Source organism: Canis aureus, chromosome 2 (assembly GCF_053574225.1).
Source record: "Canis aureus isolate CA01 chromosome 2, VMU_Caureus_v.1.0, whole genome shotgun sequence".
Lineage (NCBI taxonomy): Eukaryota > Metazoa > Chordata > Mammalia > Carnivora > Canidae > Canis > Canis aureus.
Window position 1 is genome coordinate 74,558,719 of NC_135612.1, and position 18,913 is coordinate 74,577,631.

The window sequence follows — 18,913 nt, forward strand, 5'->3', positions numbered from 1 at the left end:
CCTGTTTGCACTGGACAGTCTGGTTTCAGCACTAAACGCCCTACTACATCCCAGGAGACACTCCGTCTCAGGCAACTGAGATGCTCAGTCATTCCCACCCACCTATATATCGAGGGCCACCCACTAGCCCCAACTCATTCAACGGTCTTATTCATAGTTTGAATGAAACTGTAGGTGGTGACTTGATGTCCAAATTTGTGCATGACACAGAAGTCTAAGAAATAGCTATATGACTCAAATAAGGACACATGGTGCCTGAAGTGACTACTTACACACAAATTGAAGCGTAGTGTTTCCTTCAAATCTAAGATCTGACGATTGACCTGACTGATCTTCAAATACCTTTCTCTCAAGAGAGAAAACAGTCATAATCATTGCATGCTATGGGTGTAGTCCTCGGCCATGGAATTCACTAGAATTACTTCTATTCCTTAACTAAAATTGAAAAAAAATTCTTTGCTGTAAGATGCTTTTAAAAAAATTAAACTCAACATAAACTATTTTCTTTACTCGTAGGTATTTTAGGGAAACTGAAACTTTTATTAGTGATAACATGTTTGCTAAAACTACTTGCATTTAAAAACTTTAGTCAAATTGATAAGCAACATACCATGCCTTGCTTTCAGTTCTAAAATCATTTTGAAGCAATACTAGCTCATGGGACAACGAAAACTTACCAATAGGGTCTTATCATTGAAGAGTTTACATGCATGAGAAATTTCCGGACTGTCTCCAGTGCCCCAGTAGCCACTACTGTGAGTTATAAATGACAGCGGGACAGCAGTAGTTTTTATTGGGATTACAACTGAGATCATACCCCTTCTTCTCTGGGCCTGCACTAGGTGCATCTTCACCTGGCTATGCATCCCCGGTGAGGTTTCTGAAACTCCCTTCTCTGGACCTACCAGGCAGAAGTATTGGGCCTATATGGGACCAGGCGGTATTTATCTTTATCTGCTTCTGAAGTCAGTTTCTCATCATTAGGATTGTGTGTTTTGTTCTTCTGCCCTTTCTTTATCCCTGTCAAAGCAATCTCTATCATCTCCTAGAGCAGTGATTCCTGCAACACGGTGCACATCTCTCTCTAGGGGTACCGCAGACACTTACAGGTAGTACACAAAGAATACAGTGCTTTAAAAGAGTTATAGGTTTATTTAAATGCATAAGAAAACTTTTTTTACAGTGTTGATACAAACTTCCTTTTCAGAATAAATTCATTAAAAAAGCAATTCTACAGAAGAAGGTAGGAAAGCTTACTAATATTTAGTGAGAAGTGCAGGTGCCATGAGTATAAGGCAAAACTTGTCAAGGTGATATTGAAAACCCACATTTTAGGAGGTTGTGAGGTTAAAATTAAAATTGGATTCAGTGAGATAAGCCATGTAATGAGCTTAACACACACCGTAGTGCTAGAAGTCCCTTCTCTTTCTAGACAAGAAGTGGCGCTGTAATGGGTCTGATCCTCTCAATCAGGGCTTCCCAAACTTTACTGTGCACAAATGTACCTATCTTGTCAAAATGCAGATTCTGGATTTCTGGGGAGTGGCCGGCCCTAGGTGCACAGACCTCTTTTGAACAGCGTTGCTCTCAACGACAAAGAGAGAATAGAATAAAAATACTAATTTTCAGTATTAAAATTTGATAAACCATTCAAAAACAATTTAAAAGTGCAGGATGAATTTTTCACTGATAATACTGCTTAAAAACAAGGATGTGAAGGATATAAAATCAGGAAAAAGATTTATTTATTTATTTATTTATTTATTTATTTATTTATTTATTTATTCATGATTTTATTTATTTGAGAGAGAGAGAGCCCATGTGCACACATGAGCAGAGGGAGGGGCCAAAGGGAAGGAAGAGGGCGAGAACCTCTAGCAGGCTCCACACTGAGTGTAGAGCCTGACGTGGGGCTTGATCCCAGGACCCTGAGATCATGACCTGAGCTGAAACCAAGAGTTGAACGCTTAACTGACTAAGCCACCCAGGCACCCCTATAAATTGTTGTTTTTAAAAACAATAATTGTTTTGAGTTATGTATCAAGAATCAAAGGAGGAAAAAGAATCTTCCTTTAGAACCAGGCACACATAAGTACACCACAGGGTAATAGGCCCAAAACATACGGCCATACTAATATTAAATATATTTACACTTAAATATGAAAACAGGTAATGTTAAGAGGCACCAATCTGCTAACAAAACAAAAAAAATTCTAGTATGTTCAACAAAGGTTTAAAGAAATAATTAAATATGGGGAGAGAAAGATTTCTCCTAGTTCTAAAGGTTAACTCACTTTATAGAATTTTCAAAAGGGCAAAAAGTTCTTGTATTAGAAACAAAAAGTTAGGAGATGGGAGGCAGCATTAATTGTTTCTACTCACCAAATGTAGCTTCTCCCTTATTTTCAGCCTTATTCTTCAAAGACCTCCCTATGACCTAGATTTTAATGCCAAGTTATTGGCAGCTAAACAGAAAGCAGAATGAGGACACATTTTTATTGCTGTCATTGCTGGATTTTTCTAACTGTGGGGTGAGTTTAAGGAAGGTAGGAATTTAGAACCTGGGAGATTTGCAAATTTAATAATATTCTCAGGTTTCTGAAGCCATAAAGAAAGAGAAAGCCACACATAAAGCCAAGTTTTATAAACATTATGCACTTTTCTGCTGACTTCGCTCCCCAGTGAATGCCCCCCGGCCCCCCATACCCAACCGTGCAGTTTTTGCAAGGCTTTGGGGCTAAAAGTAGGGAGACACATTTGGATACACATCACAGTAAACGATTAACTATTTCCAGTCTGACGGCCTTGTAAAAGGGTGAAGAAATGTGGTTCCTCATACCATCTCACTAGAAATTTCCATAGTGGTGTTGATCAGAACCTTCTGTAAGATGTGTTTGCTTTAATTATTTGGATGGAGCACATGAGCTACTACAATCAGCTTGCAAACAATCTGGTTCTCCACAGTGTAAGGGACCAATACAGGGTTTGCTCTGGGCATGTGCCTTAGGTGAGTACACCGTGGTAAGAGTAGCTTCTCCTCCGTTCCAGACTTTTCCTATCTTCTAGCAAAGCAGTGCAAATAAGGGCCGCATTAGCCCCAAATCCCAATGGGAGGCAAGTGTTGAAGAGGCAGCAAAAGCTCCTCTGGCCACAGGTGGCTAACCAATCCCCCTGTGCACACAGCTTACCCGAGGCGGCCTCATATCCTGGAACAGAGCAGCCTGAAGACAAGGCTCCAGCAAGGGTCTCTCCCATCTTCCGGCCCTCACTGGGGGTGGTCATGAGTTGTGCTTTTCAAAAAGTTCTCTCCTGTTGTAATATACATTCATGTGTTCAACCTCCACACCGTGTGTAATTTCTTTGCTGGCGGCCTCCTCTTACGTGATGAATGAATGAAGTGAATCAATGCACACTCTGAGCAAGTTTTTACTACACTATGGATAGCATCAATTCTTTTGATTCTCAAAAACAAGGACTTTCATTGTGACGGGGAAAAAGGCACAGGGCTTGGATGATTTTTCCAAAGCTACCACTTTGGACTTAAGTGAGCACTTTAATCGTCTCTTGTTTTACTGGGAATCGTTTTGGTGAGTTTTCCATCACAAGACAGTTGAAGTGGATGGACTGACTGCATGAAACATGGGCAGAGTCTCTATTTCACTGCTTATTAATATGAAAACCGAGCGAACATCCGTGACAGGGCAATGGCAAGTCAAAGGCATCTTCATACCAAGGGTGGGGTTCCCACTGCAGAAAGGCGTGGTACATTTATAAACACACACTCTGGAAACAGCAAATGTCATACTCTTCTACGCAAACTAAAGTAGAAAGCTCTCTTTCTACCAGGCTCAGAAAAGTCATGAAAGTTTCTGTTAAAACAGAACAGAGGTACTACTGATTTTAAGTAAAACCTCAACCTGTAAAGAGTCTGTCAGAGAATAATTTTCATTACAAGAAGGAAGGGGAAAAAAATACACTTTTTTCCAAAAGTAATCTTCCTAAAGGAATAAAATATGAATACTTTTAAAAAACGTTTTCTTTCTCACTTCCTGATTTAAATTCTTTCATTTCCGACCTTCTTTGAAAATATATTGGTAAAAGCAATTCTTTGATATGTGCATTGTATATTCACGTCTCATATTTTGCATATTATCATTTCCAATTTTACAAAAAAAAAAAAAAAAAAAAAGGCTCAGGGAACTGCTGGTGGTTTGCCAATATCACATTGATAGTAAGTAGAAGAGATCCACAGCACGGGGAGGGGGTGGTGGTCTACGCTGTTCCACATTAGGGCCATCCAAAGCCTTACTGTTTGCCTCAAAGCACAAGGGTTAGCAGAGGAGGGTACCGAAAGCTTACATTTCAGTAAGAGAAATGACACTTCCTTATTTTTTCTAAACTTTAGCAAAATACCATCAAATAGGTACTCAGCCTTCAGGTCAAAGGTGGAATTAAAAAAGAAAAAAAGAGGAACAAGGGAATAATAAATTAGGCTTAATGTACTCCACCTATAGAGACAGGAAGGATAAAATATGAAGATTCAAGAGTGGAAACAAAAGCTTTTTATTTAGTTTTGTAAAGTAAAGTAATCAACACCCCACACTACCCAAATGTTCCAGTTAACCGAGGTTTTGCTGAATCAAGAAAAAGAAATGTATTTGTAAGGACTGTCACTAACTTTTGATGAAATGATCTCATCAAATTCTTTAAGGGTTAGCTCGAAGTTGAAAACTAGAGCGTGAAGGAGAAAAAGACCATTAATTGCAAAAATACTTCTATATATTTTAACTTCACATATTTATGTAAGGTAACAGCATTGTAAGTATATCTGTTACTTCAAATTCATTTTATTTCCTTTTTTTTCCAGTCAAGTGCATTTCCTTGCACTTAATTATATCACACCAACTTAGCAACACGGATCTTCATTTGAGCTTTAAATTGGCTCTTCAGCCATATTTTCATGCTTGATTAAAAGCATTGGAAGTATACTGAATATTAAAACGCATCAAAGATGGTTCTGCATCATTTATAAAATTAATCATATTCTCCAGTACTAAAAACCTATTCATATTTCAAGGATATAATTAATAGGGAAATTTTATAGCTCAATTTTCCTCCAACGTGATCACGCGATAGTTTGGGGTAAGGGGGCTGATGAATATGGTGACAGCACCAAATAACATCAGAAGTCAATTTAGTTTTTGATTAATGAAGTTCTTATTGCTCAGTTATTATCACCTTCAGACACTTGGGTTATCCAGCTCACACGCTGGAATGTAAATGTTATTTCCTCCAAGCCACTTGGACCTCACTTTTCATTGTACCCAGTGGTAAACACTCCGCTGGTTCAGTCATGCCCATGGCGACTCAGCTCCAAGGGCCTCCGGGTGACCCCTGTGTCTTGTATAAACATTTTTGGCAGGAGCCTCAGCGGCCGATGCATAAGGATGATCTAATTTTGCAAGCGTGTCATTACCAACCTTCAGATACACAACTCGGCCAAGTTTTTCCCCTTGTGACTATTTTCCAAGCCCATGGAAGAAAAGAGCAAGGCAGAGTGGGAGCCTTGCCCTGTTATTTCCTATTGGCCCATCCGATCGCCAGGAGTCCAAACCACTCCCTGCCTGGAAGTCCCTGGACCCCTCTCTGTCACCGCCCCTGTCCCACTTCCATAGCACAGCACCAGTGCTGGCCCTCTATAAACCCCTGGACTAACTCCTAGCCGCCTGTGGCTCAGAAGCTTCCTGAGGGGTTGGCTTTGCACGAAGGTGTTGAAAAAGACAACAAGATTCCCTCCCAGCCACAGACTCTTCCATAGTGGAAAGGAATCCCATCCTCATGGCTAGGTCCTCTCTCGTTACCTTCTCTTCAACCATCTCACTCAGGCACAGCTCAGTATAAGCTGTTGTCATTGGCTTTATTCTGAATATGTTTGTATTTTATTTAAGATTTTATTTACTTATTCATGGGAGACACAGAGAGAGAGGCAGAGACGTAGGCAGAGGGAGAAGCAGGCTCCCCATGGGGAGCCTGCTGTAGGACTCGATCCCAGAACCCCAGGATCACAATCTGAGCCAAAGGCAAACACTCAACCACTGAGCCACCCAGGTGTCCCCCGAATACATTTTTAGATGCAGGGCTGAGAATTTTTTTCTTTCCCAGGTTTCATCTTTTATTTAATCAGCTCCAGGAAGGACATGCTGAACACCACAGGACACAAAACGGAATATTTTTTTTTCTTCCAGTATTGAAAAAGAAAAGGACATTCACAAACATTTTTAAGAAACTATTCTATATAATTGGGTTGGTGATCTTGAGTAAGAACACCTCATAGAAACACATTCTTGATGCAGATTTCTTGTAAAAGTACAGCTGAAAGCTTCTTAATCATGATAAACATTGAGTATGGGATTTTTTTTTAATATCCTGGATGCACATTAATTTTTAAAAATCAGTCTGGTCAGGCTTTTTTTTTTTGAGGGGGGCAAACCAATAATCCCAAGAGCCCCAACAAAAAAGCTGGTAACTGAGGAGTTTTTATAAACCTCCTTCTGTCATGACTAGATTCACCTGTGACCCAAGTTCTATGCTGATCACATCTTGGGGGGCCTGGGGTACTGGTCTTGAGGAGACATGGATCCCATCTATTGAAGGGTATATGGTATTAAAGGTGCTAGGAGGGTGTTTAGCCCAGTTACCAACCGTGGCTTTGAGAAAAGTGCGTTTACCAAATGCCTGTCAAGTGATGAGTAACTTTAAGGAATAACACAACACACAATAATGTTATTGCCACTTGCAGTAAATAGGAAGAGGTGTTCAATTTTGGAAAACTTACCACCGACACAGAGTCCATGACCTCTTGCTTGACAGGGACCGGGTCAAACATGAGCATTCTTTTAGTTAAGCTTTCTAGGGTGCTCTGAGGTTTAGCCTAGAAAACAAAACAAGGTGTCCAAATAAATCCCAAGGTCACTTTAAACATAAGTGAGTAAAAATAAAACCTAATATTCCTCAAACCCTTTCTCTGCTCCTTCCTCTCCCCTGGCCCCAGAATGGCTGGAATTTATTTTCCTTACCTATGAAAGATGCCATTTTATATAATTAAAACCAGATTCCACGGTCATAAGTAGATGAGAGCCAACTGGCATTTCTAACTCCAATACATAAACCCTGACATTTTCTGGAACAATATGTACAGTCCCTCCTGAGCAGCAAAGCTTGCATAACATTGCTGTGCAATTCACCATCAGTTCACATGATATATGAATGTTAAACATTTTTCCTTATGTTCATTACAGACAAATCAAGAAAAAAACAAGACAGGCAAAAAGAAAACCTAGAACCAACCACCATTCATAACTTTGTTTTTATCCTTCCAAACTCTCTTTTAAAATGGATTATAGTATACATACGATTTAGTACCTATAATTTCACTTGACAACTGATTGTAAAAATGTTTCTTTTTCAGTAAGTATGGTTCCATACTGTGGAATTCAGTGTGCCACTGTGTGAACACAGCTTTTTTTTAAAGTATCCCTTTTTACTGGGCACTTAGATTGCTTCTAAATGTTCATCATTATGGATGGCAGTGAGCATCTTTATACTTATGCCTTCCTGCACACCCTTAATTTATTGTTAAATAGCGTAAGGGTAAATCTCACGTGGAGGAATTCTTGGGTGAGAAGCATGTACATTTTCCAAAGCAGCTGATCTATCATCCAGCAAAAATGCTCTATTATTTCCATGAATAAAACAGAACCCATTTCTCAACATGCCCACCTGCAATGTGCATTACCACTTAAAAAAAAAAAAAAAAAAAAAAAACAACTTGGTTAGTTTGTCAGTTTCAAACTGGCAAACTATTTTTATTCTAAATTGATTTTGTTAAAGTCGAATTTTTTCCATTTTTATTTTCCATTTGCATGTCTCCTCTAGAGAAATGCCTATATTGAGGTCTTGACTCCTTCCCCATCCCCAAGCTGCCCATTGTTTCCTAACCCACTTTTTATACATGAAGACTTATTTTTTGGTATTCACTCCCAATTCTTCATTAGGAAATAAGCTAATCTACAGCCTAATGTAAAGGAAATGTCCATCTTAATCCCATTTGGCCTTTCTCTTCTTCTGTTGTTATGCTCGTGTTATCCCTCCCTTTTCTTCTGTGTTCTGTACTAGTTCACTGCTGGCACTAATCTACATCAAGCCAACTGCTTCCTCACAAAACAGAATTTTTTGCTCAACTTTGCTCAACATCCAACTGCATTTCATATGTTTGCGAATCACTGCCCAGCTACTACCCACCCAGATCTTCGACAACCTGCTTTAGGCACCTACTATCCAAATTTGGTTTCAGGCTTCAGAGCTTTGGTTGAAGGCAAGGTCTTTACTGGACCACTTTGGTTTGTGTGGGAGAGTGAACGAGTTCTGGACTGCAGTCTACCTGAAAAAGCTGCAGAAGTCTCTGGTTCTAGGTTACCTCCTGTATTTCAGGATTAAAACTCCCCAGCCCCACCTCCACAATAGCAGTTGTATCCACGCTCTGTGGGTTTTACTACGAAATCTTCACATACGATTATAAAAGTAATACTGTGTCGTTCTTGTGCTCCCTTGCTCAGTTGAAGAAAGACTGTTCTGGGTCTCATGACAACACGTGAGTATCGTCATTAACTCAACATAAGGCTCTAACTTCGAATTTTATTTTCCTACACCACAGTATGTATTATAATCTGTGAACACAATTTGATACCAGGCTGCTCAAATCAATGGTGCTAATACCCTCTTATGTATGCCAGCAAAAACAAACCCCAACAGCCAGTGAAAAATGGATGATTTCATAATGAAGGATGAAAACCCCTTTTGTGTCTTAGGATCTATTATTAACCAGTTCCCAGCCAAGCAGCTGCGGAGATGGATATGGTTCTAAAAACTACTGTCCAGTGCCTCACAGCAGACTATAAACAAAAGATGTGAGATCTTCTGCTCAAATCAATGAGGTCAGGTAATTCAGCAGCCCTGACCTTTGGCTGGCCACCCTTCCCCCAAGCCTTTTAAATTTAATTTAATGGCTACCCTTCCCCCAAGCCTTTTAAATTGAATTTACTCTTAGATTCATCCACTTGACTGAAGGGTATCTTGATGCAAATCCTTCTAAATATAAGCAGTCCTATTCTCAGGTGCATAACAAAAAGAGCTCTGGTCTTGGTCTCTCTCTCTTTTTTTTAAGATTTTATTTATTTATTCATGAAAGACACAGAGAGAGAGGCAGAGACACAGGCAGAGGGAGAAGCAGGCTCCCTGCAGGAAGCTGACGTGGGACTCGATCCCAGGACTCCAGGATCATACCCTGAGCCAAAGGCAGAAGCTCAACAACTGAGCCACGCAGGTGCCCCGGTCATGGTCCTGAGACTCAAACAGGAGAGCTGCATCCTAGCTATGAAATTTAAAGCAAAACAGAACCCTTTGCCCTGTAAAGAGTTCGTATCAATAAACACATACGCAATTTCTGGATATACATAGGTGTGTACACGGCACTAACGCTGTTGGTTCCAACTTCAGGAGCAAAGTCAAGCATTTGTCTCTTTGCTAACGTAGGTAGGCTTTAGAGGTCGGTCCCCTCTGCCCTTTAAAAGACTCAGACTGAATTCAGTTTAAAAGTGACTACCAGCCTACATCCTGCCTGAGAGCTCACAGAGGGGCTTGCCACTTCCCAGCTGCACCACTGCAATAGCTTCCCAGCAAGTGTATGCCTCGCGGTACCTTACAGCCTTCACTACCAGTAAGAGCACACAGTGGAATTAGGATGGGCTCTGGTTCAAATTCTAACTCCACCATTTAGCTCATAAAGCCATTAACAACTTTTCCTAATGCCCAGAGCCGTGGCTATTAAATCCATTTAGAAATGAATGACACATTAACCTACTCTATCTCTTATCACTTAAAGACGTTATTTAAATCGCTTCATTAATGTTTATGTTTTATCTGAATTTTAGGAAATGAATGCTCCACAACTTGAAATCATAAATGAAAAAGTTAAAGTCTAATATAGAGCATCTGCCCTAATAAATTTTTTTCCTAATAAAATTTATTAAAAAATAATTGTGAAGGTATGTTTATAATATGTTCAAAACTGTACCTCAAGAGTAATTCAATCCCTGGTGAAGTGATAGTTCTCATTATAGAAGTATTTCAGCTAGTGAATGAAAAAGAAGTGGTACAATTAGAAGATCTCATTTTGAAAGACTTAGACAAGGCAACGCTGGACAAAGTCTGCAACATTCAAATATCATTATGAATAGAACCAAACTCACTCACTGTCCATTTGCACGTCGAACAGTATTCCGTTCCCGACCTGGCTGCCTCTAAAAGGACCGATCATACTTTCAGCGATAGTCACAGGATATGGAACAAGAGGTGAAGGATGTGCAAAGAAGACTGTACACTCTTAAACTGTCAACCAGATGGCCCTTCTTGGGAGGGGGTCACGGGGTGGGAGAGCTTTAAACACACATCTGTGTGCCAATGTTTAAATGTATCAATTCTAGAATTAAAACTCAATCAAAGCACAGGAGGGAAGCTAAGCCAGAAAGAAACCAAATTTAGGAAGAGAATGGAACACAGGAACACAAATCAGGCATTTGTTTATTTATGTGCAGAAAAATTCTATAGTCTGTAACTAACTCCTGTGCCTATCTCTGGTCCTGACCGTGTCTTTGGGTTCTAGGAGGAGTGACTGCAAAGTCTCCAAGGTGCCATGCATACGACTGAGAAGTAACTTATGCACTGAAAGAACTAGAACGCAGTGGATCTTGTTCCATGTGGACAGCTCAGGCTCGGGGGACACTAACATCCTCGGTAAAGGACACTAAATAAAACACAACCGCGGCCGGAAAGCTCTTACGCGACACGGACCGCAGTCTTGAGCAGAACCAGGAGGTGGCGCGCTACAACAGGTATTAGGGGCTAAGGACACGCGGGAAATGGGAGTTTGCCGACCTCACCGTCCTTAAACCCAGTGGGTTGTAAGCGGGCCCAGGAATTCTGTTAACCACTTTCTGTGGGTGCCACGGAGATGAGAAGTCCCCAAACGTGGTTCTGTTTTTTGTTTTTGTTTTTTCAAACAGCTATTTTCCAATCATTAATGCATTTACATCGTAGCCCTACTGAACTTGCCAGAATGATTTTCCATAACCGGAACAAATGTCATCCCTCCCTAACTGGGTTATTTTGCTGGGAAGAGCCATCCGACTGAATTTTTTCTCCAAAGAGAAGAAACACATTTCCCTTCACTCTCTCTACTTACACTTCTGACTTTTCCCAAGTTAAGACATGGGTCAGATTTTTTTGTCAAAATGCAAAAACGTGTGATTTAGGTATTTAAAAGCTTTGGTGAATCATTTACATAAAGTTTCAGAAGGAATGCAGTTCCATCTCACACTCATCCAGTCCACCAGGAGGCCTACTCAACAGCTGATTTAGGAGGATACAAATGAGCTGCAGAGCTCAGAAATAAGCACAACTCTTGATGTAAGAGGAGCCTATGATGTCACCAAACCTCCTTTGAAAGAAGCTTGTCTTGAAGCAGGAGCAAGTTTTATTATAGAAACAATCTTACCATTGTCCCTTCCTTAGAAGCATCACACACACACACACACACACACACACACAATGTGTGTGTGTCTGAAGCTAAGTTTCTTGTGATACAGCAGGATTTGCTCCTGACCTTCTCCCTTCTTGGGTACATTCCAAATCTCATTCCTCAGATCCTCAAAGGGTCCCTGCAGTATCCTCCCCCAACCCAGCCTGACCCTTAGACTCCAAATGACCTGCCAGCCTCGGAGCAATCTTTGTCTCCTGCTGACCTCAGCAAGGTGTAAGGAGAAAAACAGTAGGAACAAAGCATGACGTCATCTGCAAGTGCCCTTAATTTTCCCAAGGGTTTGGATGTTAAAAGAGAAAGTGTACTGCCTCCCCCCCACCACTGCCATTTACTCCCCAAAGGAACTGGGGAAAAAGAAAACACTAAAAAATAAATAAATAAATCGTGTGTGTGTGTGTGTGTGTGTGTGTGTGTGAGAGAGAGAGAGAGAGAGAGAGAGACTCCTGGTCAGGAGAAGGGCCAGGCCAGGCAAGCAGGGGACATCCCTGCAACTGAACTTCCTTTCAAAAGAAACACTTCTTTCTTCACTTCTGTACCCAAATGCTTTTAAGAGCTCCTGAGGAGTCACATTTTTATGGCAGTTGCCTTGGCCAGAGACAGGGCGGTTGGGGTGGGGTGGGGGCAGGCAACAAATGTGGGAGGGCATTTTTAGGTTGCAGGCTGCTTTCAGAACAGCCAGATGCTGGCCCCTACCTGGAAATGCGCATTTTCCTAGGGCTGGATGATTTTCACCTATCTTAGTCTTCTATTGTTGGTTTGAAAGGGGAAAAAAAAAACGCCATGGAGCATTTCTAAATCTTTGCCCCTCACAAACTGGGTTGGCCATTTTGCATCAAAATGTTTTGTAAATGGAAAGAAGTTAATTATTTAGTTTTAGATTAAATATAATGATCCAGTGAGCAAACAATCCGCCCTCTCTCCTCTCTCTGCTAACAAGCCACCCAATTTTACTTTCCTGCCTCCACCCATCTGCTCCACCCTATGGAGAGTTGCCAAGGCGAGTCCAACTTGTCCAAACAGGACATGGCTTCAGATAAGATTCTGTCCACACCCTGTACCTCGGAAAAGACCAAGTGAAGCAATTGATTTTGCATGTAAATAGGGACAGGTGCAAAGGTAACAACCAAGCAAAATCCCTACACGTTTGCAGACTGAGGCCCAGCTAAAGCAGGGCTGGGGGGTGGGGAGTGGGGGAACCCAAACCCATACTCTTTATAGGTAAACTCTCAAGTTCAACGCTGCCACCTGGCTAGTAGCATTCCACACCTTTCTGAAAGACATTTTCGCAAATGCAAATCATTTCGCCTACTAAGGTTACACGCTTGTTTTCCTTCTTCAGGCTCTCTGGCAATTTTGTGTTTTAGTCTGAAGGGCACAGAACTCAAGATCAATTGAAAAAACGCCCATACTGTGTAATAATCCTGCTGTGTACATATCTTACAAGGCCGGCCGCAGCCCTCACAATTCTCTTCCGTGAAGCGTTATATAATCAAATCCAGAAGGGCTGCGTGAGGCCACACGGCCTCTCATCTGCCTCTGCGCTGGTGCCCTATCACTGGAGACCCACCCCGCTCTCCCCCAAGGGGCCTCCACCCTTGGGGCCCCACCCAGCAGGGAGTGGGAGGCAGGGAGGGACCAACTGGCTCGGGTCAGCAGCCAGTTCCTGGAAATTCCGGCCTGAGCAGGGATGGCTGGGACCTTACAAATAACCAGAAAGAGGGACGTCTGGGTGGCTCAGTGCAGGTCGTGATCCAGGGGTCCTGGGATCGGGTCCCGCATGGGGCTCTCCGCAGGTACCCTGCTTCTCCCTCTGCCTATGTCTCTGTCTCTGCCTCTCTCTCTGTTGTCTCTCATGGATAAATAAATAAAATCTTAAAAAAAAAAAAAGAGTCATTAGGGTGGTGGCAATTCCTGGGCTCCCAAGGAGTCTCCATTAAAAGCTGACCTCACAGGGCCACCAGACCTTTGGATATGAAACCATGAGCTAATACTGCCCCCTCCCTTCAAAAGTACACGAAAAAGAAAGAGGAAAGCATTTTGAGCCACTGCCATGGGAGAGAATTAACTCAACATGTCCCCAGCACAATCCTCCCTCTCCGGCTCCTGCCTTGAAAAGCCTGCCTGCTGCCCCCCACCTCCCCGGTGCCTTATTTTCTGGTCATTCGCCATGGAAACCAACCTAGAGGTCATCTTTCAAGTCTTCCTCACCAACTTTTCTTTCCATTCCTGCTACTGCCACTGGGGGCCAGGCCCCCGGTGTAAGACTGTGTCACTGGGTTCCCTCCACCACGCTCCCCACGGCGTCCCTGGGCCCTCCGACTCATCCTGACCCCCTTGCCGCCCACATTTCTCAAAGCCCAGCCCTCACCGGTCTGGCCCAAGCTCGCAAACCTTCCTCCAAAGGGGTGCCCAGGGCTTGCAGAGTGGGTTCGAGCGCCCATGCTCCCCACACCCCGTCTCTAACCAGCTGCCCCTTGCTCCAAGGGCCCTTCACGCTGGCCGCCCCGTCCATCCACCCCCACCTCCCACCCCCATGTCTTTGTTCATTTTTGGCTCGGATGCTGGGCAACCAGCGTGGAATGCCCCATCCCCTTCCGGCTTATCTAAATCCTCCTAATTCTTCAAAGACCTGCTCAAGGCCTCTCCACTCTGTGCAGCCAGCTGATTGCGCCCCAGTTGAGCTGAGGCCACCCCTTCTTACCTAGACGGGCGGGGCCTGTTAAATGGTTTGTGGCAGACCACCACCTGGATGGGGAGCATCACCTTCCATTTCCTTAGGGGAGCAGAGGGGGCCCCCTCCCATCTTCCCCAAGGGGGGTCAGGCTTGCTCACGAGAGGGAAGTTTTCTGGCAGGCATGAGGGGTGCTTCCAAGAGCACTCAGCCCACAGTAGGACTTCTACAGCCTTCCCTTTTCCCTTTGCCTTTGAAGACACTTGGAACTCTCTCTTAAAGTAAGTTAATAGGGGAGAGGGGCCCTAACTTTAAAGCAAACTTGTTAAACCAAACTTCCTTTAAAAAAAGTTACTGCTCCTAACCTTAACCTCCTTGCCTGTTACGGGTCCTCCAGAGACTTTATTAAAATCATCCTCCCAGAATTTTTTATTAGCTACCCAGAGAGATCTTCTAAACAAATCTCATGTCAATGTCTCTTCTCTGTTGTAAAACCTAAAATAGAAGAGGAAAAAAAGAAAGAGGAAAAAAAAGAGACAGGGCAATTTTCCATGAGGAGAGAGAGAGTGAGAAAGAGTGTGTGTTTGGAGGGTTTTCTTTGTTTTGTTTTGCTTTTTCAGGATACTTCTATTGACCAAGGAAAGCAAAGGAAAGCAAAGGGCTACGTGATGTCACAGGTTTCCTGCAAATCATCACCACCTTCATGACTGGTGGTCTCCAGGTGCTGTTCTTTACATGGACTGTGTCACTGATGCCTATCGGGTGGGTGGGTACCAGTTTCCTATCACTTAGGAGAACTACGGAACAAAGAGGTAAAGCAATCTGCCCCAGGATCACACAGCTGTTAAGTTGTACAGCCAGGTTTTGAACCCAAAGCAGCCTGACTGCAAAGCGGGTGGCCCCGGCAGCCTACTCTACTCCCCCCGCACCCCACCCCCCGGCAGAGGACCACATTACACCAGGGACAGCAAGAGCAGGCCAGCGCGTCTGCAAACACATCTGTCCACGGGGGATGTGGAAGGCAGGGACAGAGTACCTCCAGTAGCGGCAATTCCACCTCCTTCCAACTGGCCCCTGCTGCCTACCCTGACTCTGAGTGTGCACGCTTGGACGCAAGATCAAAAGACACATTCTGAAGGCCCCAAATTAGGCCATTATTCTTCCTAGCCAATGCACCTGCAATTGGTCCATAAAACTGCTCAGAAAAAAACTGGCAGCTCTACCCAAGTAAATACGGAAATCCTCATAATAACTGTACAAAGGTGGAAGGGTCAGGTCCTCATCCCCATTTTAGAAATGAGGAAATGGAGGAACAGAGGTGAAATGACTTGCCCAAATTCACAGAGCTGGTTGGAGCTGCAGCCAAGAACAGAAATGTGTGCCGGCAGACCCAGGGCTCTTTCTGTTCTGCCTCAGGGGCCCGTGCGGTGGGACTGAGTTATAAGCAAAATCCTCTCAAACTGGGATCACTCTGGATACAGAGGGTATGCGACGTGTACAGTACCTGCTGGCCCATGTTGGGCCGTGCCCTGGGGAGGTTCCAGAGGGTAATTAAGATTTCAAAACGCCTTTTCAGGTTGGATAACTCGGGACCTACTCCATCCTTGTGGCATAATAATGACTGCACATAATTTGAGATTAGCTCTAATGAGTAGGTGCTCAATAAATACTTGTGAGATGAATAAATGAATGGATGTCAAACTACCCTTCTTACACGTGAGGAGAAAAAGAAGGGCAAGGGCCTCTATAATGACTGTACACCAGGTGGCACACAAGGAAAACTTGCCCAGGGGCCAGCGAAGCTAGCTTGAACATCATCTTCTAAAACCTAAAACGCAGCCAGTGCGAAAACTTCAGGAGGCTTGGCAGAGAAAACCTCCCTCGTTTGGAGAATGGAGTGGAACAGGGGCTTGACTTGCTAAGGAGAGTAGTTTTGGGGTGCAAAGCTTGGGAAGGAACCACGGTCTAAAAGCCTAAGAACAGATATAAAGGGGTGGATTTCAGTGATTAGACTCAAAGCCCAGTAGTTAGTAGACAGAAGGTGTACAGGCCAGGGGGGAAAACCCAGTTTGTTCACAGGTCACTCTCCAGGGTAGAATGCACTGACCTCAACGTCCATTTGATCTCTTCTGTCTAGATTTGGCCAAACTCCACTGAACCGGATTGAGAACTAGCCACAGGCCATCCCTGGAGATCCCCAGGCCTTCCAGAGATTGGAACCACCTTACCCATGTCCCATTCTAAGGGGAGCTTTCTTCAGTGTCCTCTGGTCAGGGGGCTGCCTCGGGAAGCACCCACCTCCTAAACGTCAGGGTAGGAGCTAGACCCCAGGTTTGCTCAGAATGCATGAGATGAAGGGCAACTTCACTTGCTACATTTGGTCTCCAGCTCCCCTTAATAATTGGATGGAGGAAATGATAATGAATTCAGCCTGCCAACACAATGGAGTGAGTTTCAAAAAGCTCCAGGAACCTGTTTTGCTAGAAAATGAACTTGACTATTAAAAACCCTGACCAAGGGATACAAAATATACTGATTTAAATTTTTTTTTAATGTTTCATTCAACTATGGTGACATTCCAGAAAAAGCATAGATCCAATTAAAAAGATATTTTTGCTTTGGGAGAAAACAGTCCTAGTTCTGGGGTAGAATTGTGTCTATAGCATTGTGTCTCTTTTTCATTACTACCAAATTTCAAGGAAGGAGAGTTCAGGGGGGGAAAAGCAGGGCTACCTCCTTTAGACAATGCTCTCCCTTATCAGGGTAGACTGCTGTCTGGTTTCCTGTCTCGAGCTCTGGCATTACTGCTTCAGATGAGAACAGGGGTCTAATAAAGGGGACAGATCAGGCTTGAAAATGAGAATGCTAAAAACCACCATGATATGATCCTCTTGCAACTTACTCTGAGATGTATTTTGACTAGAACATTACACATTAGCAAACCAGGTATCATTGGTTTTATGACTCTAGGGATTTTTTTTCTTAAAGCTAGAACCAATGAGTATGAAGCACTTCAGAAAGAAACCCAATTTCCAGAATAATGTAATTCCTAGGATTTCAAGGATGAGGTTGCTTATATTTTTTTCTTAAATACAACCGGTGTGAAAAAACAGTTAAGAAATACTTCCTAAAAAAAAAAAAAAAAAAAAAAAAGAAATACTTCCTAAGAAAGCTGTTCTTTATAGCAAAAATGTTGACTTGGAAATAAATAATGATTTACACCATCAAGAGATGAAACCATTATTCCCATTTTTTTCCCTTTTGTAATTCTAGTAACTATCAGACAGATACAATCTTTCCAAATTGTTCAGCTTGGTATTTAAAAGCCTGCAAAGTGTATTTAATAAAATATATTAGACCCTAATAATCACATCTATTAGCCAACCACCTCCCTCTCCCCCAATGCAAAGAAAATAATTACCTGAAGTAAGCTAAATAAAGATTCTGTCTACCAAATCCAGTTGGATTGTTAACACCCTTGGAACTAAATTGGAAAAGTTGCTTTGATTTGGGTTACTCACAAATTTTAGTTTTAAGGCCCCTTGCACTACAAGTCAGCTTTATATTTCAAGTTTGCTTCTCCCAAAGGAGAAAGAACAGCTCTTACTAAAAGCTTCCCAAACACCCATCTTTTTTTAAAGGAAGGTTATCAGTAACCTTCTATTTGATTCTAATAGTTTTCTTAATATCATATTATATGTCTCCCTTCACCCATTAAGAAAGAATGTAGTAGAATGTGAAGTTAAAAACCCAACTACTGGGATCCCTGGGTGGCGCAGCGGTTTGGCGCCTGCCTTTGGCCCAGGGCGCGATCCTGGAGACCCGGGATCGAATCCCACGTCGGGCTCCCGGTGCATGGAGCCTGCTTCTCCCTCTGCCTCTCTCTCTCTCTCTCTCTGTGACTATCATAAATAAATAAAAAATTAAAAAAAAAAAAAAAAAAAAAAAAACCCAACTACTATTATCATCAATTTAGGGGAGGACAGGGTCTGATTTGCTGCCTTAGCAACTCTAAATTAATTCCATTAGAGAACATCATAGATAATCCCTTTGGATCTTAAAGAAAATCCAAAAATAAGTTTAGAAAGAAACTTGCCGGGAGTTTTCTTATCCAACTATCTAAAACTTAGTTTCTGGGATCCCTGGGTGGCGCAGCAGTTTGGCGCCTGCCTTTGGCCCAGGGCGCGATCCTGGAGACCCGGGATCGAATCCCACGTCGGGCTCCCGGTGCATGGAGCCTGCTTCTCCCTCTGCCTGTGTCTCTGCCTCTCTCTCTCTGTGTGTGTGTGACTATCATTAAAAAAAAAAACAAAAAAAAAAAACTTAGTTTCTGAAGAGCCAAGAGAAAAATGTAGGTTTTAAACAGTTAACCCAGAAGTGTTAGCCCACAACTAACAGAATTTACAAAAAAAAAAAAAAAAAGAGGGGGATTATGAAAAAGTTGGTGTTGTAAAACAATGAAAACAAGAGGTCTCCTTCTGTTTTCAAAATAAAAGATTAAAATTTTCCAGACTCTCATTAAAATGAATTTATTTCCAGTTCTCTTTTTCTTTGAGCTTTTTATTCTTAAAACAGGTCGGAAATCA

The 18,913-nt window shown here is 42.6% G+C and overlaps 1 protein-coding gene across 4 annotated transcripts in view; it reads right to left on the reverse strand.

Moving 5' to 3' along the window:
• KLF3 (KLF transcription factor 3) overlaps window positions 1-18,913 on the reverse strand; it is a 36,840-nt gene that overhangs the window by 14,257 nt on the left and 3,670 nt on the right. For 2 of the 4 annotated variants that reach the window (XM_077879583.1, XM_077879571.1), the window contains exons 1-2: window positions 6,836-6,931; window positions 273-435 (exon numbers count right to left, since the gene is read on the reverse strand). Coding sequence is in view for 1 of the 4 variants with exons in the window: in XM_077879567.1 (XP_077735693.1) it covers window positions 6,836-6,892 (57 nt within the window). In the remaining 3 variants the exon portion in view is untranslated. Of the gene's footprint in view, window positions 1-272; window positions 436-6,835; window positions 6,932-18,913 lie in introns of those variants that run through there. The other 2 variants (XM_077879567.1, XM_077879576.1) reach the window with 1 other exon arrangement.